Below are 26,115 nucleotides of genomic sequence, written 5' to 3'. Positions count from 1 at the left end.
TCCTACTACATTCCTGAAACATCCACAGTTGGCCGACCAAATCAAATTGTCCATAAGTGTGATTGTGAATGGTTGTTAGTCCATTTGTGCTCTGAGGTTGGCTGGCGACCAGTTCAGGATGTACTCCCACATGCCCGCGACCCTCATGAGAATAAGCGGTACGGAAGATGAGTGAGTGAGTGAGTGAGTGAGTGAGTGAGTGAGTGAGTGAGTGAGTGAGTGAGTGAGTGAGTGAGTGAGTGAGTGAGTGTATTCGCTAAAGACCAACAAAAACACCATTTGCTAAACCTAACAGGAAGATAGTTGGCCCTGTTTTTGGCCTTTCTGAAAGGGTTTATCATTTGTCTTGTAACTGTAGGTGCTTCATCTAAATATGTTTATGATGAAAAACAAAACAAAGGCTTTGATGTTCTTAACATTTGTGAAAATACATTACACCTGGCAGACCATTATCCTTGATAAAGTAATCATTACTTAATGCTTTTTTGCACATTTTAAAATCTCTACAAAATTTAAATAAACCAGCTCCTCTTGAACTTTCCACCAAGATCTACCAAAAATTGGAAACATACAGATGCCTATGTAACAGCCCAAGACCTCCCAACAGTCTCTGAAGCTCTACTCTCAACGCAACAGGAAATTTACCATTATTTGCTTTGAGATCCTGTCTCACTTTTGGCCTTTTATTGGGGTAATGTTTTGTTAAAATACCTTTTAATCTGATGTACTTCATTTTCCAACAATTCCAATTTGCTGGCATCCAAATGTACCTGTAACCTAATGGCGCCAGGGCTGCGAGAGCCCTATATTGCTGCTTGTAGCTCTAGTTCAGGGGTGTCCAAACTTTTTGCAAAGAGGACCAGATTTGATCAAGTAAAGTGGCCCGGGGGCCAATAGTTTTTTCTGATGTTTTTAACTACAAAATTTCATGCAAATACGCTATTATGAAAAAAAAGTATTGTCCCAATTGTCTTTATTTTTAAATGACAAAATAACCAAATATAAGCCAGTCAGGCAGTTGTGAACAACTCTAAAAACACAAATTCTGCCTTTCAGTCATATCTGAAGAGTCAGATAGCATTGAACAAACTGTATGAAATACCTGAAATTTACATGAGTTTGAAATTATTTTTGCCTCATGAACATTTTAAACAGGAGTTATAAGTAATGCAAAGTTGGCTGTTATCATTAAAAGTGAATTTTGCTCTTGTCATTTACAATATCTTTCAGAAAGTAATAGTTTGTGTCACGTCTACAGGTTCGTAACATCAACAGTATTAACATGGCCACTTCGTAATATTTAATATTAAGTAATATTTAATATTAAGTTATATTTAATATTAAGTAATATTTAATATTAAGTAATATTTACTTTTGATTTACTTTTTACTCACAGCCCCGCGTGAAGAATCAGTTGTGATGCCAGTTCACCTTGGAGCTGCTTCACTTTATCAGTGCGGTCACTCCCTGTTACCTTGTTGTATGTGTTAACATGTTTAATCTGATACAGTGTCTCTTTAGGTTGAAATCCTTAAACAAGGCAACCGTCTCTTTAGAAATTAAACAAACACAATTGCCTTGATTTTTAGTGAAGTATTGTGATTCCCATTTCTCTTGAAAGCGACAACCCTCAATGTCTACTTTCCTCGTTTTTTTTTGCAGTCGCCTGGCAGAAATGAGCGGAGAGGGGTGCGCGGCACAAATGCAGACTGACATTATTAAAGTGGTGCTGCCACCCTTTGGTAAAAGGAGGAATTATAGTTTAAAGTTTCATTATTTTTATAATTCAGTTTAACAGTGCAGGCTGACATAAATAATACATTATAAGACCGAAGCTGCGGGGGTGGTGCTGCCACCTTTTGATAATAAGAGGAATTACAGTTTCAAGTTTCATGTTTTTTTTTATTCAGTTTGATAGTGCAAGCGGGCCATAAATACTGTGCTCTTCGGACTATAAATCGCTCCGGAATATACGTTGCATCAGCCATAAAATGCACAATAAAGTGAAAAAAACATACAGTGCCTTGCGAAAGTATTCGGCCCCCTTGAACCTTTAAACCAGTGGTCACCAAACTACGGCTGGATACGGCCCACGGGACCGTTTAATCCGGCCCGCCAACCCTGAACAAATTGTATTATTAAACTTTTTTTTTGGTCATTTTTCCTGCAATGACTCTTCTCCACAATGAACTTCAATAAGTCAAAGTTCAGGTCCAGACCTAAAGATGAGCACATTAAAGCCATACTGAGGGTCTCAGTTGCCTCCTCCCTCAAGCCAAATGTGGCTCAGCTGTGTGAGAGGAAGCGCTGCCAAGTCTCTGGCAGCAAGGATTAGGAGGAAGTAAATGAAGCCTATGTTCTGAAGAACAGTTCATGTTCTGCATGTTCTGCATGTTCTGACTTGTTAAGATTGAAAAGATTTTTTTTTGAATACTTGAAGCCTTTTTTTTGTGGAATACTTAATGCGGCCCAGCCTCACCCAGACTCTACCTCCAGCGGCCCCTAGGTAAATTGAGTTTGAGACCCCTGATTTAAACTTTTTTAACAAATAAAAAACTGAAAAGTGGGGCGTGCAATATTATTCGGCCCCCTAGCGCGAATACTTTGTAGCGCCATCTTTTGCTGCAATTACAGCGGCAAGTCGCTTGGGGTATGTCTCTATCAGTTTTGCACATCGAGAGACTCTAATTCTTGCCCATTCTTCCTTGCAAAACAGCTCGAGCTCAGTGAGGTTGGATGGAGAGCGTTTCTGAACAGCAGTCTTCAGTCTTCAGACTATCAAAGAGCAGGTGCATTTATACGGAGACTTGATTACACACAGGTGCATTCTATTTATCATCATCAGTCATTTAGGACAACATTGGATCATTCAAAGATCCTCACTGAACTTCTGGAATGAGTTTGCGGCACTGAAAGTAAAGGGGCCGAATAATATTGCACGCCCCACTTTTCAGTTTTTTATTTGTTAAAAAAGTTTAAATTATCCAATAAATTTCGTTCCACTTCACGATTGTGTCCCACTTGTTGATTCTTGAGAAAAAAATAAAATTTTATATCTTAATGTTTGAAGCCTAAAATGTGGCGAAAGGTTCAAGGGGGCCGAATACTTTTGCAAAGCACTGTACATACCGGGACTCTGTACTGGTATGCAAGCACTGCTCGCCACTGGCGGAGTTTGTGATCATTATAAGTGTCGTCCTTTTTACCTGCCAAGGGAATTTACCGCGATTCTGCTGGTCGCGGTTTACATCCCTTCTCCAACATCGAAGGCGACAGGATCGCGGCTCTTAGTGAACTGTACCAGACTGTCAGTGAACAACAGACAGTGCACCCTGACGGTTTCACCATCTTTGCTGGGGATTTTAATCATGCTAACCTGAAGTCTGTTTTTCCGAGGCTTCACCAGCATGTTAATTTTCCGACACGTGGCGACAGCTTCCTGGACCTGGTCTACTCTTCGCATAAAGGAGCCTTCGAAGCTGCCCCCTTCCCCCATCTTGGACTTTCTGACCATATTACTGTTATGCTTTTGCCCGCATACAGACAAATGGTGAGAGCATCCAGACCAAGCGGGTACGGGTGTGGCCTGAGGGTGCCTCTGATGCACTTCGTGACTGCTTTGGCACTACTGACTGGGACATGTTTCGGAGGGCTGCCACTTGCGACGATCGGACAGACATTGAGGAGTATACTGACTCTGTTTCCTCCTACATCACGAAGTGCATTGATGATGTGACTCACTCAAAATCCATCGTCACTCCGGCTAACCGGAAGCCATGGCTGACAGGGGCGGTCTTCAGGTTGCTGAGGGCCAGGAACAAAGCCTTTAGAGCGGGAGATGAGACTGGCTTGAGGACTTCGAGGGCCGACCTGTCCCGGGGCATCAAGGAAGCGAAGAGGGCGTTCTCTTGCAAAATTACCGCCCACTTCAAGGACAGCAGGGACGCACGGAGCATTTGCCAGGGCATTCAGACCATCACGGACTACAAGCCCGCGCCGCAGAGCTGTGAAGGCGACATCCGTCTGCTCAATGACCTTAAAAGCTTCTTTGCTCGCTTCGACGCTCAGAACAGCACTTGCCTGCTGAAGGCCATTCCCCCTTCACGTGAGCTGCCCCTGTTCCTCTCTGCCGACAGCGTGAGGAGGGCGCTTGCCGCTATCAACATCCGTAAGGCGGCGGGCCCTGACAACATCCCGGGTCGAGCGCTGAAGGACTGCACTAGGGAGCTGACGGGTGTCTTCACGGACATCTTTGACATTTCCCTGCAGCAGGCCATCGTCCCGTCGTGTGTCAAGGCTGCCACCATCGTACCTGTGCCGAAGAAACCTGCTCCTGCTTCGATGACTACCGCCCCGTGGCACTTACGCCCATAATCATGAAGTGCTTTGAGCGGCTTGTCATGGAGCACATCTGATCTGTTCTCCCCCCCACCATAGACCCCTTCCAGTTTGCGTACCGTGCCAAACGGTCCTCTGAGGATGCCATCTGCTCTGCCCTCCACTCGGCCCTCACCAACCTGGAGAGAATGGACTCGTATGTGAGATTGCTTTTTGTGGACTTCAGTTCTGCCTTCAACACCATTGTGCCGCAACGACTCATCTGCAAACTCGACAAGCTGGGCCTCAGTACCTTCAGTTCTTCTGGCGAATGTTCGATCGCTGGACAACAAAATGGATTACATTCGCCTGCTGAGATCTTCAAACCGGACAGTGCGTAACTGCTGTGTGCTCATGTTCACTGAGACTTGGTTGACCGTCAACATTCCGGACTCTGCTGTACATCTGGAGCGGCTAGCGTGCTATCGGCAGATCGGGCCATTGTACAAGGGGGAAAATCTCGAGGAGGTGGGATATGCGTCTACATCCGTGATGAATGGTGCCGGGACTCTGTAGTGGTATGCAAGCACTGCTCGCCACTGGGGGAGTTTGTGATAATTAAGTGCCGTCCTTTTTACCTGCCAAGGGAATTTACCGCGATTCTGCTGGTCGCGGTTTACATCCCGCCTTCCAACATCGAAGGCGACAGGATCGCGGGTCTTAGTGAACTGTACCAGGCTGTCAGTGAACAACAGACGGCGCACCTGATGGTTTCACCATCTTCGCTGGGGATTTTAATCATGCTAACCTGAAGTCTGTTTTTCTGAGGCTTCACCAGCATGTTAATTTTCCAACATGTGGCGACAGCTTCCTGGACCTGGTCTACTGTTCACATAAAGGAACTTTCAAAGCCGCCCCCATCTTGGACTTTCTGACCATATCACTGTTATGCTTTTGCGCGCATACAGACAAGTGGTGAAAGCATCCAGGCCGGTTCTCAAGCGGGTTAGAGTGTAGTCTGAGGGTGCCTCTGATGCGCTTCGAGACTGCTTTGGCTCTACTGACTGGGAAAAGTTTAAGCAGGCGGCCACTTGCGATGATCGGACGGACATAGAGGAGTATATTGACTCTGTTTCCTCTTACATCGCGAAATGCATTGATGATGTGACCCACTCGAAATACATCGTCACTTGGGCTAACTGGAAGCCATGGCTGACAGGGGCTATCATCAGGCTGCTAAGGGCCAGGGACAAAGCCTTCAGAGCGGTGGATGAGGCTGGCTTGAGGACAGCGAGGGCCGACTTGTCCCGGGGCATCAAGGAGGCAAAAAGGGCATTCTCTTGCAAGATCACCGCCCACTTCAAGGACAGCAAGGACGCACGGAGCCTTTGCCAAGGCATTCAGACCATCACGGACTACAAGCCCGCGCTGCAGAGCTGTGAGGGCGACATCCGTCTGCTCAACGATCTCAACCGATTCTTTGCTTCGACGCTCAGAACGGCACTTGCCCGCTGAAGACCCCTCCCCCTCCACAAGAGCAGCCCCTGTGCCTCTCTGCCGATAGCGTGAGGAGGGCGCTTGTCGCTATCAACACCCGTAAGGCGGCGGGACCTGACAACATCCCAGGTCGACCGCTGAGGGACTGCGCTGGGGAGCTGACGGGTGTCTTCACGTCTTTAACATTTCCCTGCAGCAGGCCATCGTCCCTTCGTGTTTCAAGGCTGCCACCATCGTACCTGTGCCGAAGAAACCTGCTCCGTCCTGCTTCAATGACTACCGCCCCGTGGCACTGACGCCCATCATCATGAAGTGCTTCGAACGGCTTGTCAAGGGGCACATCAGATCCATTCTCCCCCCCACCATAGACCCCTTCCAGTTTGCGTACCGAGCCAAACGGCCCTCACCCACCTGGAGAGAAGGGACTCGTATGTGAAATTGCTGTTTGTGGACTTCAGTTCTGCCTTCAACACCATTGTGCCACACCGACTCATCTGCAAAGTCGCCAAGCTGGGCCTCAGTACCTACCTCTGCAACTGGCTACTAGACTTCCTCTGTCGGAGGGCCTCAGGTCGTACGTGTTGGCGACAAAATCTCCGCCAGCATCACGCTGAGCACGGGGGCTCCCCAAGGCTGCGTGCTCAGTCCGCTGCTCTTCACCCTGCTGACGCATGGCTGCGCTGCAACCTACAGCAACAACCGCACAGTGAAATTTGCTGACGACATGACTCTGGTGGGTCTCATCACCAAGGGTGACGAGACTCAATACAGGTTGGAGGTTGACCTTCGGACCATGTGGTGCAGGGACAACAACCACACCCAACACCTGCCGCTGACCATCGACGGTGCTGTGGTGGAGAGAGTGAGCAGCAGCAGGTTCCTGGGGGTGCTCATCAGTGAGGATCTCTCCTGGTCCACCAACACTGCATCACTGGCGAAGAAGGCCCATCGCCGCCTGTACTTCCTGCGGAAACTCAGGCGAGCGAGTGCTCCTCCGGCCGTCATGACAACATTTTACCGTGGCACCATTGGGAGCGTCCTCTCCAGTTGTATTGCTGTTTGGGGTGGTAGCTGCACTGACTACAACATGAAGGCCCTGCAGCGCATAGTGAACACGGCTGGTAAGATTATTGGTGCTTCACTCCCCTCCTTGAAGGACATTTACACCTCCCATCTCACCCGCAAGGCGACCATGATTGTGAGTGATGAGTCACCCCGCTCACTCTTTGTTCGATCTTCTGGCCTCTGGGAAGAGGTACAGGAGCCTGCGCTCCCGCACCACCAGACTCACCAACAGCTTTGTACTCCAGGCTGTTAGGATGCTGAATTCTCTCCCCCCTTCTGCGTAGCATCCTTTACTTTAGCGCTATATTCTGAGCGCTGTATGCACACTTACTCAGTTTTGCTCCTCTTATTTATCGTGTTATTTGTTTATCTGTTATTTATTCATCACTCTTATTATTCATTGTTTGTGCCTTCTTGTTTTTATTTTGTGTTGTTTACTTGTATGTATATTGTGTACGATGTCTTGTCACCGTGGGATAGTGGAAACGTAATTTCGATTTCATTGCGTTTCTTGGCATTTGAAGAGATTGACAATAAAGCAGACTTTGACTTTGATATCAAATTCCTATTATATAAACAACAATATTATCAAACTATCTGTGTCACTCCAAATCATTAAATCCATCCACCCATCCATCTTCCGCTTATCCGGGGTCGGGTCGCGGGGGCAGCAACTTTAGGAGGGACTCCCAGACTTCTCTCTCCGCAGCCACTTCGTCCAGTTTTTCCCGGGGGATCCCAAAGGGTTCCCAGGCCAGCTGAGAGACATAATCTCTCCAGCGCGTCCAGGGTCATGCCCGCAACACCTCCCCAGTGAGGTATTCTGATGAGATGCCCGAGCCACCTCATCTGGCTCCTCTCAACGTGGAGGAGCAGCGCCTCTACTCCAAGTCTCTCCCGGATGACCGAGCTTCTCGCCTCATCTCTAAGGGAGAACCCGGACACCCTGCGGAGGAAACTCATTTCGGCCATTTGTATCCTGGATCTCGTTCTTTCGGTCACGACCCATAGCTCGTGACTTTAGGTGTGGGTGGGAGCATCGATCGACCGGTAAATCGAGAGCTTTGCCTTTTGGCTCAGCTCTCTCTTCACCACGACAGACCGGTACAGAGTCCGCATTACTGCCGACACTGCACCAATCCGCCTGTCGATCTCGCGCTCCAACCTGCCCTCCAAGACCCCAAGACACGTGAACTCCTCCACTTGGGGCAGGATCTCTTCCCCGATCCATATAGGGCATTCCATTCTTTTCCGACCGAGGACCATGGACTCGGATTTGGAGGTGCTGACCCTCATCCCGACCGCTTAACACTTGGCTGCGAACCGGTCCAGTGAAAGCTGGAGACCACGGCTTGAAGAAGGCAAAAGCACCACGTCGTCTCCAAAAAGCAGAGACGCGATGCTGAGGACCCCAAACCGGACACCCTCAACGACTTGGCTGCGCCTAGAAATTCTGTCCATAAAAATTATGAACAGAATCGGTGACAAAGGGCAGCCTTGGCGGAGTCCAACCCTCACTGGGAACGAATCCGACTTACTGCCGGAAATGCGGACCAAACTCTGGCATTGTTGATACAGGGACCGAACCGCCCTTATCAATTGGCTCGGCACCCCGTACTCCCGAAGCACCCGCCACAGAACTTAGTACATGAGTTTTTAAGTTCTCTAGTCACCCAAGGTCTATTTTATGCTGTTATTTCTCTGATATATTCCCATAGGGCAAATTATAGTGTATTAAAGGAAAAAAAAAAAACCTGATAAGATGTTTGAATCACATTTGTCTAATTTCTCACACCGGCTTTGCTTCCTTAAATCGTCCTTAAGGCCTTCTATGGGTGCCGGTCTTTTAAGGCTTGTCTGGTTATTATTATGTTTATCATTGTTATCATCATTGATTAATTTAAATTTTAAAAGATTACAAATATTGGAAAATTGTCACCTATTATCGTATTGGCCAGAATATAAAATGGTGGTTTTTGCATTGAAATTAGAAACGTAGCGATAATCTGGAGAAAAGTGGGTCGAAGATCGGCCAGGTTAACCAGCAGCTGCTGAGAAGTTATGATGCAAACTTCAAGATGATGGTGATAATTGAGTCAGTCTTCAACCAATTGCAAAGCGACTGTGAAATATGGTGTCACAGAGTGTAATGTGTCAGGTCTAAATACTATCAGACGTTTATTTACACGCTGGAAACAAAGAGGAGAAGACAACCAGTATTCTTTTGCTCGCGAGGAGAATTAGGTAGAGGGCCCAGTTCACAGTCCTCCACTAATTCTGACCTGCCCTACCGTCATCTCCTCTTTTTATATTGGGTTGCCCTGGTTACAAGAGGCGTTGCTACACTAAAGGGAGGAGAGAGTGTTACTGTAGCAACGCTGTTCAGCTAGCTAATAATGTTTTGTGGTGCGAGGCCGCATGGCCTTGGCCGATCTGTGACCCCAGGAATGCAGAGTCTGTTCTTAGATGGTTGGCAGCCTCGTTCCCGGCTGCAATCTCCAAACCTGGATGCCATGTCTCTGTAAAACAATGCTCTAGACTTTCTTGCTACATTTCATACAATAATAATAATGAGTAAATAATCAGATACCTCTCGTGCATACACTCCAACAAACTTTAAGTAGATGTGAGATAACTTGCATGAAGTCTACTTAAACAAACATTGAGTAAATATGGGATGACTAAAAACTGTCTCGGACAAAAACAGTTAACAGAGAAAAGACTTCTCTTGAACTAACAAAGAACAAAGAACAAAGGTGTTCTGTTCCTAACTAGTGAGGGCTTCTCACAGATAAGAAAAGGAAGTGAGTATAAGGGCTCCCCAAGGCTAGCTGGCAGATATGTTGACTTGAGCGAAGATATGTAACCTCCGGTTTCAGGCCGACCAGCGCTTCAGCAAAACTAATTATTCTAACATAATGTATGGAGATGGAGAGCTCACCTAAAAAAATGCTCACAATCAGAGAAAAGCTTTCCGTGGTCCTCAGAGCAGCCGTTTTCAAGAGCTCGACAGGATCATTTGTTTCAGATGTACTGCAATTATTTTTTGTAAAAAATAAATTTGGTGTTCAAAAAGTCTTTTTTCAAACTTGAGTCTTGAAAAAGAGGGGGTCGTCTTGTAATCAGGGCCGTCTTATATTCGGGCCAATATTAGATGTCACATAGATTCAGTCCGCAAAGATTTGTAGTCTCAAATTCATTGTTGAAGATGTTATCAATTATTTTTGCTTTAAGAATGAAAAGTGAAGAGGAACAGATTCATAAAGGGAACTAGATGGCTTAATATAGCAAAACACACCCTCTGAAAAAGGAAACAGCTTCAAATGAATTCAGCCGTCGTTTGGCGGTGTTACATTCGACAGAGGGGTCAAATCTGTTATTTGAAATAAGAGCCTTAGCTGTAACAATTTTGTGATTGAAAAACTGCAGCAATCTATTTCTTGAATATATTGAATCTATTCTAATTTTTGGGGAAGAATCTGTGCAAACAGTCCAAGGGGGATTTAATCACAGAATCAATACTTTATGTGCACCTTGTCTTTCTTTCCACTTAAATTCAGCTTTGGAGCACTCCTTTTTTTGAGAAAAGTCAGATGGCTGTACTTAGGAGTGGAAATTTTAACAGCAGTAGGAAAAGACAACATCTAAGAGCACATATGATTGCAAATCACATTTTCAAATTTGAGACCAAAAGACCAAAAACACGAATAAAATCTGAAGTATGTCCTTGCAGCGGAACCAGGGATGAAATGCATGTTTTACGTAACAGTTAAAATGTGACACATTTTGCAGCAAAGACAAACAACACTTACTGTATATAATAATAATGCTGTTCTTTGTGTCTCTGGTCTAGGGAAGTGAATTCAAACCATTCTATAGGATCAAAGTTGACTTTTCTCTATCCAGTAATGATAATGACATCTTCCTCCCCACCCACCAAGCGATAACATGGCACTTGCCTACGCCAGAAGAAGAAATCAGGTAAACAACATGAGTTTTGTATTTGAATGTGATGTGCAGCTGTTTAGGTAAACCCCCCGCTGTTCCTGTATTGTTTTTTTCCAGCCTCGGGCCAGCTTGTTGGCTATGGGACTACCTAAGGAGGAGTGGACAGGTAAGATTGAAAGCCCAAGTAAATGTTGACAAATGACATCTTACTTTGCCTGTCAACAAACAATTTGATTGTGTAATATCAATGTACTATATGTGATGATTTTGTTTTACCTCTTAGGCAGGCTTTCTGTTGCCTTTGAGTGGAGGAGTTGATAGCGCCTCTGTTGCCTGTATTGTCTACTCTATGTGTGTGCTGGTTTGTCAGGCAATAGAAAATGGCAGTAAGTAGATTTTCATTCAATGCATTCTAAATTGTGTTACTTGAGACCAGGGGTGTCCAAAGGGCTGCATACAGAAAAATGAAATAATGTAAGGGCCACTTTAATGTTGGACTTTTATTAAATATGGTAAAATCTAGCAAGCTTTTATCTTTAGCTTCTTGTTTGCATTTTATTGTATTTTATTTCATAAACTGCGAAATATAAGCTTTCTGTTGCAAGGTGATAATACATATATTTGCAGTTTTGTTCTCAAAATTTGGGGGTTTCCTGCGGCCCTGTATACCATTGGACAAAATCCATCATTGCACTAAATACCACCCAAATTCCATCTGCCCATTCAGAAACCCCCAATAGAGCAAACTGTCATAAGATAACCTTTTTTCAAACAGATTACTGCAATATCTTCATAAATCAGACAGAGCAGATAGTAAAGAAACCTTTTGCTTTTGAAATTGAACTATCTTAATTCACCACAGTATTCTGAAGAGAATTTGTGTTATTTTAGTCATAATTTATTATTTTTTGTGCCTCTTTGTGGCTCTAAAATATATAAACCAACTTATTTTGAGGAGTGGAATCTGTTTTTGACACCCTTCCTTCTCATTCTGCCTACCTCTAACTTTTTGTGTCAAATGTCATTTTTAGTTACTGTATTTTCCGCACCATTACGGGGCCTCACACGGCAATACAGGGCGCATGCATGTCATGATTTACGGTAAAAAACAAAATGGGAAAAAACGCGTCACGGAAGTTGTATGAGTTCAGTTGCACTTTATTCTACTATTTAACCATGTACTGTACTGTACTCACATTATTGTTAATCGATAGTCATACGCAAAAATCCATCCAAGTTCTCGTCTTCTGTATCCGAATTAAAAAGTTGGGCAAGTTTGTCATTAAACATGGCAAGTTCCCTCTCGCCATTATCTCAACATTGTCACATTGCTCTTTTGCAATGATCCAGAAAGCTCTGATTGTACCTCATAAGCATGTTTCTTTGTCAATGCCATTTCAGAGGGTCTTAATGCGATTTGTTTTGCACAAACAAAAGTATTTATTTATCAATGGTGACGGTGGTATGTAGGTATTATGTACAGTTCTCTGATTGGTTTACCGCCCTAGTCTACGTATTTTACAATGTAATGTCTGATTGGTTCATTGGGTCTACATATTACGTCTACATTTTGGACTTACCCTGACACTGCACACTAAACACGGCAGCCACACAACATTTACCGATTTTGAAATTCGGTCCACACAAAATGTGCACCTTCGGTTTAGAGAAAATTAAAGGCTTCTAGTGCGGAAAATATGGTAATTACCGTATTTTTTGGAATAAAAGTCGCTGCGGAGTACAAATCGCACCAGCCATAAAATCCACAATAAAGAGGACAAAAACATATAAGTTGCCCCGGAGTTTAAGTCGCATTTTGGGGGAAATTTATTTGACAAAATCCAACTCCAAGAACACACATGAACCAGCAACAACAGGCTAAACGATACGGTATGCTAACGTGGCATAAACACAAACGAGGAGCTGAAAATGGGCCTGATGTAACATTAACAGTGATTCAATTAACTATAGCATAAATAACACATTTATCAAACCATCTGTGTTACTCCAAATCATTAAATCCATCGATGGAATTCGTCGTCCTTTCTGTAAACAACGCCCCGTGTGTGGTGCGCCGCTGACGTCGGACTCGTCGTCAGTTGCAGTTCAAATTATTCCACAGGCCCATATAACGATATATAAAGTATGAATCAAATAACCATCATATAAACAACAATATTATCAAACCATCTGTGTCACTCCAAATCATTAAATCCAACGATCAAATTCCTCGTCCTTTATGTAAACAATGCCTTGTGTACGCCGTGCCGCTGACGTCAGACTCATCGTCAGTTGCAGTTCAAATTATTCCACATGCCCATATAATTATAAACAACAATTTTATCAAACTATCTCTGTGACTCCACGTCATTAAATCCACCTATTGAATCCTTCGTCCTTTATGTTAACAACGCCGCGTGTGTGCCGTGTCGCTGACGTCGGACTAGTCTTTAATTGCAGTTCAAATTACAGTAATCCCTTGCCACATCGCGGTTCGTTTATTGCGGTTTCACTACATCGCGGATTTGTCTTTCTGAATTAAAAAATGATAAGATTCAAAATAAAACTTTTAAATTGAGGAATTATGGCACAAATGTTGCCCACTCGTCAGCAGAAGGCGGGAGTGCCCACACAATTGCAGTGCATACACTTGTACCTTTTTATAAAAAGAAATTGTGTTAATAAGAGTTCTAAAAACACATTTAAGAGTGTTATAACTTGTTATAGAAAAATCGTTATAATGATAAAACAGTTCTAAAAACATATTTACAGTAAGTACACTTGTACCTTGTTATTAAAATTGTTATAATAATAAAGGCTGTTCTAAAAAGATATTTACAGTATGTGTTAAGAATTCTCCATGTTATTTATGTTATTCAGCCGTGCTTTGACTTGGGGTAGGGTGCCATCTCAAATCATTAAATCTCCTGACTCTAGAAGTCAATGAATGTCAGTGAGGCTCCAATTATTCCACAGCCATAGTGCGCCCTCTTGCGGTTTAAAGTGAAAATAACATGTGAAGTGATTAACTATACTAGTAATGTGTTAACGATGAAGTAAAAACCTGTGAATAATTTCACATATAAGTCGCTCTGAGTATAAGTAGACCCCCCCCACACCCAAACTATGAAAAACCCGTGATTTATGGTCTGAAAAATACGGCACTTTTTCATGTCGCGGACCAATAAATGAATGACAGGCTGCAAATGGCCCCCAAGAACTAGTTTGGACACCACTGTTTTTGACAATCATTCTTCATTCATGAACAGTTTGTGTATTTTTATACAGGGTCCGGCAAAATGATCTGACACATTTGTAGGTTTAATAAAATGCAAATAAATTAAAGAAACAAAAAGTTTTTATATTTTCGAAAAGTACATATAATGCCATTTTGTTTTGTTTCGTTTTCGAATAATGTAATTTGGTTTTGTTTCAGTTGCTAACATGAATTGGGCCGGTGAGCATCACACTTTCATTGTGGAAATGTTTATCAAGTACAAATCTGTAACTGCAACACAATGAGCGTTCCGTTTGCGCTTCAGACTTGGTAGACGTGATCCCGTACCTGCTCGAAACACGGTCTTATGTTACTAACTTCAGAGCCTTTGGATCAGCATTGAAACGAAAATTAACCGGCTGACCTTGCACCGCCAGAACTCCAGAAAATCTGGCAGCGGTAAAACCAAAATAAGATTATTTGAAAATGAAACGAAAATTAAATGAAACCAAACAAAACAAAACAAAATGGCATATGTACTTTTCGAAAATAAAAAAAAAACCTTTTGTTTCTTTAATTTATTTGCATTTTATTAAACCTACAAATGTGTCAGATCATTTTGCCGGACCCTGTACTTTCATGTGTTATGCTTTCCTATGATCTCTCTTTCTTCTCTCAGATAACCAGGTACTGGAAGACGTTCGCAGGTTAATTGGGGATGACACGTACTTTCCTCAGCAGCCAAGGGAGCTCTGTGGTCATATCTTTACTACTTGTTACATGGGCAGTGAAAACTCATCAGCAGACACATGCGACCGTGCCAAAAAGTTGGCCAGTCAGATTGGGAGGTATGCATGATCAAAGGTCTTTTGTGTCTTGTAAATTAGCATTTGTGTGTGCAACTTGAGAGGGAGAATCTCCTCACATTCATCATTATCATCATCATCATTCTCTGAACTGCTTTATACTGATGAGGGTCATGGGCATGCTGGAGCCTATCCCAGTAGTCTTTGGGTGGCAGGCGCAGTGCACCTTCAACTGATGGCCAGCTAATCACAGGGCACAAATAAAGAGGAACAACCATTTACATTCACAATCACAGTTAGGGACAATTTGGAGTGGTCAATATTTTTGGAATGTGGGAGGAAACAGGAGAACTCTGGGAAAACCCTCTTAGGCATGGGGAGAACATACAAACCCCACACAGGAAGGCCAGAGCCGGAATCAAACCCTTTACCTCTGAACTGTGAGACCGACGTGCTAACTGGTCCTCACATTCAATTCATGTTAAATTACAGAACTACCGTGATTTTCGGACTATAAGTCGCTCCGGAGTATAAGTCGCACCAGCCATAAAATGCCCCAAAAAGTGAAAAAAAAAAAAACATATATAAGTTGCTCCGGAGTATAAGTCGCATTTTTGGGGGCAATTTATTCGACAAAATCCAACACCAAGAACAGACATGAACGAGCAACAACAAGCTAAACGATACGGTATGCTAACGTGACAAACACAAACGAGGAGCTGAGAACGGGCCTGAGGTAACATTCAGTTATTTAAAAAAACTATTACATAAATAACACGTTTATAAAACCATCTGTGTCACTCCGATTCATTAAATCCATCGATCATCCTTTGTCAAGTCAAGTTTAGCCCTAAATCACAAGCAGTCTCAAAGAGCTTCTTATAGACAAAAAGTGACAATTATTCTCAAAGCATCCCCTGATCTTAAGCTCCCAAAAGGGCAAGGAAAAACTCAAAAAAAAACCTACCAGGGGAAAATGAGAAACCTTGAGAAGTGACCACAGATGGAAGGATCCCCCCTTTCAGGATCACCAGGTTGAAATGGATGCAGAGACGGCACAAATGATACATTTTTTAATTTCAAAATGTTTTTATTAGTTTTCTCACAGAAATGACAACAGCATATGCTCTGGAACAATTCGCATGGGAACAGACATTGCATTGCATACAGCCTACTAAACAAACATTTCACCCATACAAAACACCTCATTGTTACCTAATTAATAATAAAAAAAAATAATAATAATAATAAAAAGATAATAATAATAAACAAAATTAAATTTGGAAAAAAAAAAAAAAAAAAAAAGGGGAAGGGCAAGGGGGGGGGGGGGGGTGAGAGTGGGCTATTACTCCAATAAGTTTGCATCAAACTCATCCTCATAATAATCCAGGAAAGGTTGCCATACAATTCTAAAATTCTCCTTCTGAATTGTGGTTCTAACTTTTTCCAACTGGAGGAAGGACATGGTCTCACTCACCCAGCGAGAGTGCCTAGGGGGCAATGGAGATTTCCAACACATAAGAACCAAACGTCGAGCGAGTAATGAGGAAAACGCCATCATCTGAGATTGAGCCTTCGAGACTCCTTTTGTCTGTACAACCCCAAATACTGCCGTGACTGGATCTGGGTCAATTCTTCTCTTACAGATGTAGGAGAATGTGTCAAAAATTCTAGACCAAAATGTATGTAATTTTGGGCATGTCCAGAACATATGCCCTAAGGTTGCCTCAGCTTGCTTACAGCGGGTACAAGTAGGGTCCACGCTTGGAATCATTTTAGCCAATTTGGTCCGTGAATAATGTAATCGATTAAATACTTTAAACTGTATTAGCCTATGTCTGACACAAATGGATGTACTGTATATCTTACTGATAGCCTTTCGCCAAATTTCATCAGAAATGTTCAAACTCAAATCTCCTTCCCACTGGGTCTTCAAATGGTGAAGTGGCGGGCAGTTAATATTACAAATCATTCTATACAGTCGGGACACACCACCCGATTGTTGCAAATTTAGTGTCAAACAGTCATCCAGGGGACTGGAATCCGGTTGTAGGGGGAATGATGAAAACTGAACTCGAACAAAATCTCAAACTTGGAGATATCGAAAAAATTGAGTACCAGATAAATTAAATTTCGTAATTAATTGTTCCCAAGTTGCAAAACTACCCCCTACATACAAATTTCCCACGCATTTCACCCCATGTCTGGCCCAGGACAAAAAAGCAGTGTCAATCAGTGATGGTTTAAAAGCAGCGTTTTTAATCAGAGGCATAGATAGCAAGGGTTGTGTATATCGAAAGTGCTTACGAAACTGGGTCCAAATGCGAAGGCCCGATCTGATGATTAAATTGGTTGAATGCTCACCCACTGGTAGCGGGAGAGGGGCACACAGTAGCGATGCCAGAGATACTGGAGAACAATCATGCTGTTCCATTAATAACCAAGATGGCCCATCTTCATCCGGATTCAAATTATACCAAAAAGCCATTTTAAAAATATTAGCAGCCCAGTAGTAGTACAAAAAATTAGGTAGCCCCAGTCCACCGTCTTCTTTACGTCTCTCAAGGACTGATTTCCGAACACGAGGTATCGATTTATTCCAAATAAAGCGGCTGATGTACCCATCGAGCTCCTTAAAAAATGATTTTGGCAGAAAAATGGGAATTGTTTGGAACAAGTACAAGATCCTCGGCAGAATCACCATTTTAACCGAATTAATACGGCCTGCCAAATTTATAGGAAGCGAAGACCAGCGCAACAAATCCTCCTTGATTTGATACAAAAGCTTTTTGAAATTAGCTCCGAATAAACCTGTATGACTACTAGTGACTTTCACCCCCAAATATGTCATAGATCCTACTGCGGTCGTGAAGGGGTAAGAGTCATAGACATGATTTTTCGCTATATTATTAATAGGAAATAAAATACTTTTAGTAGGATTGATCCGATACCCCGATGACATACCAAAATGTTCCATTATGTCTAAACATTTCGGGATTGAGGTATCCGGATCTGACACAAACAGCAACAAATCATCCGCATACAACGAAACCTTATGAACTAAGCCTCCTCTCAAGATTCCCCGTACATCCGCACAATGTCTCAGGGCAATAGCAAGTGGTTCTATGGCCAGATCAAAAAGGAGGGGGGATAGAGGGCACCCCTGTCTTGTCCCCCGTTGAAGGGTAAAGTAAGACGAGATAAAATTATTTGTCCTCACCCTTGCTTGAGGTGAAGCATACAGTATCTCTATCCAAGAAACAAAAGTTGGACCAAATCCAAATTTGGTCAAAGTTTTAAAGAGATGTTTATGTTCAATTGAATCGAATGCTTTGTGCGCATCTAATGATATAACTATTTCTGGGGAGTTTCCAGTAGACGTGGAGTAGATTACGTTAAAAAGCCGCCTAATGTTGTGAAATGGTTGACGGCCCTTCAGAAACCCCGTTTGGTCCGGATGTATGATCTTTGGCACTATGGACTCCAACCTTGATGACATAATTTTAGCAAGGATCTTATAATCACTTGTAAGCAAACTTATTGGACGATAAGAATCACATTTGGTTGGGTCCTTGCCCTTTTTAAGAAGAACTGAAATGGTGGCCTGGGTCATGGAAGTTGGAAGCTTTTTCTGTTTTAGGACTTCGCTATAGACTATACATAATAAAGGAGTTAATTTATTAGCAAAAGCCTTATAGAATTCAATTGGGTAACCATCCGGGCCGGGTGCCTTCGAATTCTTCATGGATTTGATAGCTTCCCCTATCTCGGCTTCAGATATGGGCAGTTCCAAAAAATCCCTGTCCTCTTCAGCCACCGTGGGAAAAGCTATATTATCCAGAAAGCTGTTAGAACGAGAATAGTCTGCTGTATAGAGAGACGAATAAAAGTATTTGAACTGGTCGTTGATGTCTTTGGGATTAGATTTAATTTCTCCGTCTAGTGCCTGGATTCCCTCAATAAAATTAGTTGCCGAGCGCTGGCGCAGTTGGTGAGACAGAAGCCTGCCAGCCCGTTCTCCATGTTCATAACAATTTTGCCTGGACTTCAAGAATTTTTCACTGGCCTCCTTAGAGGTCAGAAGATCAAATTCTGTTTGTAACGCTATTCTTTGTTTACGTAAATCGGCTGTTGGTGAAGAAGAATGCTGCAGATCTACATTTCTTATTAATTTGATCAACTTATCAAATCTTTCCCTACGGGTTTTATTGAGACGGGCATTGTATTCAATTATCTGGCCCCTAATGTAAACCTTAAAGGTCTCCCATAATATAAAAACATTCGTGCCCGGTAAATTATTCGTCTCCAAAAAGAAATCAACCTGTGATGAAATAAATTCCACAAAATTCTCATCCGACAATAAATATGTGTTAAATCGCCAATCATACTGTAAGGGCAGTCTACTTTGAAGGCAAAGTTCTAAGGTTACTGGGGCGTGGTCCGAGATTACAATACTATCATAATCAATTGATTTAATTAGTGGGAGTAGTTTTTGATCTATTAAAAAAAGGTCAATTCTTGAATACGTCTGGTGAACTGCAGAAAAAAATGAAAACGTTCTGGAGGTTGGATTTTTAAATCTCCATGGATCGACAGCTCCCAGAGATTGGCAAAAGTTCTTAATAATAGATGCAGATTTAGAAGGGGGGCCACTTGAAACCCTAGATCGGTCAAGTGAGGGCTCAAGAACCGTATTTAGATCCCCGCCCAGTACAAGATGGTGTGTCCCAAGATCCGGAATGCGCCCAAACAAATCTTTAAAGAATTTAGTGTCATCCCAATTGGGGGCATAAACACTAATAAGCACTACTGGAATACCACAAAGCTTGCCCTGCACAATAACAAACCTCCCTTCTTTATCATCTATAGCCCTATAGAGAGTAAATTGCACATTTTTACCAATTAAAATGGCTGTACCGCGTAATTTGGAATTTAAGCCAGAATGATAAACCTGAGATATCGGTCCCCTCTTCAATTTATGGATATCGTTAATACGAAGGTGTGTTTCCTGTAGAAAGATTACCTCCGCTTTTAATTTATTCAGATGAGAAAACACCTTACTCCTCTTCACTGGGTGGTTGAGACCCCTCACATTCCAGGTTACAAATTTTGTTAATCGTCCTTTCACATCACCGGAAGAACTCAACATAAATTGAAGAAAAAATAATGGAGGATGGATGTAAAAAAAGGTTGCTCCACATCTCTAGCCCTTGGATAGGAAAAGGAAAGAAAGGGGAAAAGCAAAAAAAACAACAGAAAGAAAACAGAGAAAAGAGAGGAAAAAAAAAAGAAAAACCACAAAAAACAACAACACCAACACCCAAAAGGGTTTCACACCCAACACAAAACCTTTGTTGCCGGTCCCTCCCCAAATGAGAGACTGCACCCAGCCCACCTCCCACGCCACTATGAAGCATCTGAATTGTTAAGGCTACTCCAGACACTTGTCACAAGTGGCTGCGACCCCACATGAACCTAAGATTACACATTTAACCAAATATCTATACTATGAAACACCAACAAGACCCACCTACATACATATTCCCTCGTTAAGCCCATGGAAAACAAACATATTGAAGTATAATAACTCAGCAAAACAACAGATCGAGAAATACCAACGATGGTACCGTAAACAAGCAGGTAGATTTAAACAAAAATGATTCAAGGCGAGAAATGAATTGAGACATGTGTGTGTGAAATATAAACAAGTAAGCAAAATTGCTTGCATGGAAAAAAAAATATATATACATATATATATATATACACACACACACGTACACATACATACACACATACATATATACATATATATACATATACACATATATATATGCACATACATATATACATACACACATATACACATATATACACACATACATATACATACATACATATATACATACACACACACATATATACATATAAATAATCGACATAACTCAATAATAATAACCCCTAAATAAGTAAGCCTTAACATTAACCACAGTAATTAAGTTTACACATACACAATAGAACTGGCATCAGTCAGTATAAATCACGAGTTATGAGAGAGATGTAGTAAGAACCCACTTACCAACCCAAATAGCTGTCCATGAAAACGTCTCATCCCAAATATGTAATTTTTAATGTCTCAAGAGTCCCCAAGTCATGCCGACATCAGACCTTTGGCAAACGCAATTGCCCTCACTGGGTCGGAGAACACTAGCTGCACGCCATCCGTGGTCGTTACCTTCAATCTCGCAGGGAACAAAAGTCCATATTTCACTCCCTCGCACTGTCTTAGTATCTGTCTCGCCGGGCCGAACTCCGCTCTCTGTCTTGCAACTCGCTGCGTGAAGTCCGGGAAGATTCGTATGACGTCCCCATCTTTAGAGACGAGCTTCTGGGAAGCAGCTTTCTTCAGAATGGCCTCCTTTTCCTGAGAGTAATGGAACTTCACTACGAAGGCTCTCGGTGGCTGATCTTGTCCCGGTTTGCCAGATTGTGGATTGGTGCGGTGGGCCCGGTCAATTACCGGTGTGGTTTCCATTTGCAGTAGTTGCTGCAGAAGTTCCGCAACAAAAGTGCTCACCCTTACACCATATTCACGACCCTCTCTGACACCGAACACTCGCAAATTGTCTCTCCTCGACCTTGCTTCTAAGTCCTCTGTTTTCACCGTCATGTCTGACATTACTTTCCGTAAATCGGACACTTGTTGTTCCAACTCGGTGATTCTGTCTGATTGACCATTGGCACCCTCCTCCAAGCTAGCCATACGTTCCTCCAGGACGCCAACTCTGTTGCTAGCATGGTCGATAGCCGCCTTCAGTTCGTCTCCAAGGCTGCTTATTTGTTTGGACAGCTCCTTCTTCTGCATTTCCGCCTTCTCGTCGATCTTGGTCAGCAATTCAGCCCTCAAAGCGCCAATCGCCTGTAGGACAGCGGACTCTCCCGAGGCTAGGCTACTCTCTCCGGGCTCATTAGCTCTCAGCCTCGGCATTGTAAAGAAACTCCACAATACCGTCGAGAGAGGAAAAAAGAGAAGAATAAAACAACAAAAAATACTGTGTATAATTGATTGATAGGTGTTCCACGAGTAGCAAATTATTTTAAAAAAGGGGTCTCGTTGGCATATTTTAGGTAAATGTGGGAGAGCTCAGACGACACGTCTACATATCTCCGAAGCTCAACCGGAAGTCCCCACAAATGATACATAACATGAAAATCAATGAAAAAAAAGTGGATGTCCATGTCAGAGTGAAGGGCTGCCGGAGGAGCCCTCAATTGTCCTGGCAGTGTCTTCGAGGAGGTTGAGCTGCAGTTCCCCCATCCTGAATTGGCCCACGAGAATCCAGCTGTCAGCTTGGGTGCCACCTAACAGCCTCCCCGGCCGGGGAGGGGGGAGGGGTGGTAGGGGGTGGAGAGGGAGAGAAAACAAACTCCAGCCGAATCAGCCACTACAGGTTAGTTAAAGGCCATGTCATAGAAATGTGTCTTTAAACGTGTCTTAAATGTTTCTACTGAGGTAGCAGTCCTAATATCCATTGGTGGGGCATTCCAAAGCTCTGGAGCCCGAATAGAAAATGCTCCAGACCCTGCAGACATTTTCTTGGCCCTCGGTGTCGCTAAAAGGGTAGCGTTTTGCGAACGAAGGTTACGAGACGGAACAACTAGGTCGACGAGATATGAAGGCGCTAAGCCATGCAGTGATTTATAGGTTAATAGAAGAACCTTGAAGTCACATCTTAAATGGACCGGGAGCCAATGTAAGTTGGCTAATATTGGGGTAATGTGATAAAATTTTCTTTCCGTGAGAGCAGCCTTGCAGCAGTATTTTGTACTAACTGTAGACTTTTGACGCGGGACTTAGGAAGACCAGAGAATAGTACATTACAGTAGTCCAGGTGCGACGTGACGAACGCATGTATAATAGTCTCCGCATCACAGGTCAAGAGGATCGGACGAATCTTTGCAATATTACGAAGGTGAAAAAACGCAATTCTCGTTATATTTTTAATGTGCTTTTGAAAGGAGAGAGTTTGGTCAAATATTACCCCGAGATTAGTTACAGTATCGCTCTGAGTGATAGTAGGGTTATCTATAGTTATAGTGGTTTCCTTGAATAAGTGTTGCTAACAAGTTGGACCAATTATCAACATCTCAGTTTTATCTGGATTAAGACGAAGGAAGTTGAGGGACAAGGCAAGGCACGCCTCAAGATTACAACAATCCCGCGGATCTGTCATCAATAACGGCATATATACCGTTTTTTTCCGTGTATAGTGCGCCCCCATGTATAGTACGCACCCCTAAAAATGGCATGCTGATGCTGGAAAAAAGCTTGTACCCATGTATAATACGCACCCAATTTTTATGATTTTTTTTAAAAAAAAATTTAATTTTTTTTTTTTTTTTTAAGTCCCAATGATCGTCACACACGCAGGGAGGCAATGGGTCCCATTTTTATAGTCTTTGGTATGGTCTTAACTAGGCTGGATGTAATTTTTTTTGTTGGCGTTGATTTCTCCGACTGCCCGTAAACGCACCACCGCGCTCCGTGCGCATGGAGCGTGTTTGAAGTGAACAGCAGAGAAGAAAGGAACAAGGCAAAGTGTTGTGAAATAAAATATTACCTGTAATACGGATTTAGGTAGAGAACTGAACTCTCGCTCTTTATATAGCTGACGTGTCTTGCTCATCCGTTCTGCGCATCTGTAATGGCGGCCTCCGTATGATATCCGGTTTGCGTGTGTGCGAGAGCGAGAGAGAGCGAGAGAGAGAGAGCGCGCGAGAGAACGCTCAATCGTAGCGCGCCGCCGACCGCCCAACTGCACCGGGCTGGTCGATTATTGTGACAGAGCCGTCGCTGAAATTTAGAAGATATTTTTAAAGTCCTGATGTACTTTCTAAAATTTAAGTGGACCTCAGTGCGCACTGCGCAGGGAGCTTAATTTGGTGCAGCGCGCCGGGCGCTCACTGTCGCATTGCTTAAAGAGCGCCTTTGTGTTTTAGGATGAACAGCAGAGACCAAAGGAACAAGGCAAAGTGTTGTGAAATAAAATATTACCTGTAATACGCATTTTGTTATTTGCTGATTGAAACTGCTAATTAAACTGTGAATTGAAACTAATAGGAAGAAAACAACTCTCGCTCTTTATATAGCTGACGTGTCTTGCGCATCCGTTCTGTGCATTTTATTTCACAACACTTTGCCTTTCTTCTCTGCTGTTCACTTCAAACACGCTCCATGCGACCGCAATGCTCTCGTATCAGACGCTTGCTCGATCACCTGCTCGTTTGCTGTCCCGTGCGCGCACGAAGCGCGGTGGTGCGTTTATGGGCAGTCGGAGAAATCAACGCCAACAAAAAAAATTACATCCAGCCTAGTTAAGACCATACCAAAGACTATAAAAATGGGACCCATTGCCTCCCTGCGTGTGTGACGATCATTGGGACTTAAAAAAAAAAAAAAAAAAAAAAATTAAAAAAAAAAAATTTTTTTTTTTTTTTTTGTACCCATGTATAATGCGCACCCCGGATTTTAGGACAATAAATTAGTAAAATTTTGCGCACTATACACGGAAAAAAACGGTAATTGGGTGTCATTCGCGTAGCATTGAAAACTAATATTATATCTACGTACGTATTATGTCCCCAAGCGGAATCATATAAATATTAAATAGAATTGGTCCGAGAACCGCCCTGTGGGACACCACACGTAACATTATAGAGCTCCGAGGACGCATTGCCATGGACCACTCGGTGCGTCCTGTTTGATAGATAGGAATGATAATAAAATATCGAAGTCTACAGTGTCGAAGGCAGCACTAAGAACGAGTAGTAACGGTACAGATGAAGTGTTTGAATCCATAGCTATGAGGAGATCGTTAGTCACTTTAGCAAGTGCTGTCTCAGTGGAATGATTAGCTCTAAAACCAGACTGAAAAGAGTCATATCGATTATTGGCAACCATGTAATCAATAAGATGCTGCGCTACTACTTTTTCAAGAAGTTTTGCTATGAATGGGAGGTTTGAAACTGACTTATAATTACTGAGACAGTCCGGGTCAAGATTTGGTCGCTTAAGTAACGGTTTAATGATAGCGATTTTAAAGGCTGTCGGCACTATCCCAGAGGAGACAGACAGATTGATTATATTTAAGACGGACGGTCTTAAAATTTGAAATAATTCTTTAAGTAGTTTGGCTGGAAGAGGGTCGAGTAAACATGTTGTTTGTTTAGCCGCACTAACCAATTGTGTAAGCCTTTCAAGGGACACGCTTTTAAAATTTGAGAGGGTTGTTGCATGATCATCAGCTTTGGTAAACAGCGGGCTCGACCGAGCGATTGGAATGGTATTCTTGATCTCGTCCCTAATGGATTCAATCTTTTGAGCAAAAAATTTCATGAACTCGTCAGCTGAGTGGAAGGAACTATCGGGGGTTGGCTGGCGTAGAGTCACCTTTCCCACTGTATCAAATAGGTGTTTAGGATTGTTTTTATTGAGATTAATAACCTGCGAAAAATACTGAGTTTTTGCTAAGATAAGCGCATCTTCATATTTCAGGAGGCTATCCTGCCATGCCTGATGGAAAACCTCAAGTTTGGTTAGACGCCATCTGCGCTCATGCTTACTACATATGTAATTGCTTAAGCGTACGCGTTTCATCTGTGAACCACGGAGTACGCAATCTACGGCAAGTTTTCAGACGTAACGGCGCCACAGTATCAATGGCATTTAACAATGTCGCATTGAATTCATTTGTAAGATTATCAATAGAGCCGGTGTATGCGGGAAATATAGCGGTTGCCGGCGACAGCAACTCAGATAGTGCAGTTGCAGTCATGGAGTTAAAATTACGGCTCCTATAATTCTGATTGCTCTCTCGTCTTTGACAAGGAACTAGAACAGTGGTCACCAAACTACGTTTAATCCGGCCCGCCAACCCTGAACAAATTGTATTATTAAACTTTGGTCATTTTGCCTGCAATGACTGCGTTTCCCCAGTAGATGGGGAAGCGCTCGCCTGCGCATTTACTACCGGAAGCCGTGTCAGAAAGCTCGGTGCACACTCACAAGTGCGTGTACGTACTCAGTAGTACGGACATGGCGCACTCGCGCTCTATTTGTATCAGTCCCGAATTTAGAGCGTGGGCTGTGACGACAGCATTCTTGTAATCCGCGCGCTGAGCTTTCAGATGCAGTTTTGCGCTAAAGCCACCCACAAACCTTCCCCTGGAATCCTTCCATTGAAATGAGTCGCCCAAAGAAAAGCAAGG

The 26,115-nt window shown here is 43.0% G+C and overlaps 1 protein-coding gene across 5 annotated transcripts in view; it reads left to right on the top strand.

Moving 5' to 3' along the window:
- The window catches only part of nadsyn1 (NAD synthetase 1), a 164,586-nt gene that overhangs the window by 112,036 nt on the left and 26,435 nt on the right, over window positions 1-26,115 (top strand). For all 5 annotated transcript variants that reach the window (XM_061277341.1, XM_061277340.1, XM_061277343.1 and 2 more), the window contains 4 exons: window positions 10,733-10,860; window positions 10,945-10,993; window positions 11,111-11,213; window positions 14,724-14,892. In XM_061277341.1, the coding sequence (XP_061133325.1) occupies window positions 10,733-10,860; window positions 10,945-10,993; window positions 11,111-11,213; window positions 14,724-14,892 (449 nt within the window). The remainder of the gene's footprint in view (window positions 1-10,732; window positions 10,861-10,944; window positions 10,994-11,110; window positions 11,214-14,723; window positions 14,893-26,115) is intronic.

Source organism: Syngnathus typhle, linkage group LG4 (assembly GCF_033458585.1).
Source record: "Syngnathus typhle isolate RoL2023-S1 ecotype Sweden linkage group LG4, RoL_Styp_1.0, whole genome shotgun sequence".
NCBI classification, from domain to species: domain Eukaryota; kingdom Metazoa; phylum Chordata; class Actinopteri; order Syngnathiformes; family Syngnathidae; genus Syngnathus; species Syngnathus typhle.
Note: the sequence above shows the minus strand (reverse complement) of the source record. Positions and strands in the feature narration are given on the sequence as shown.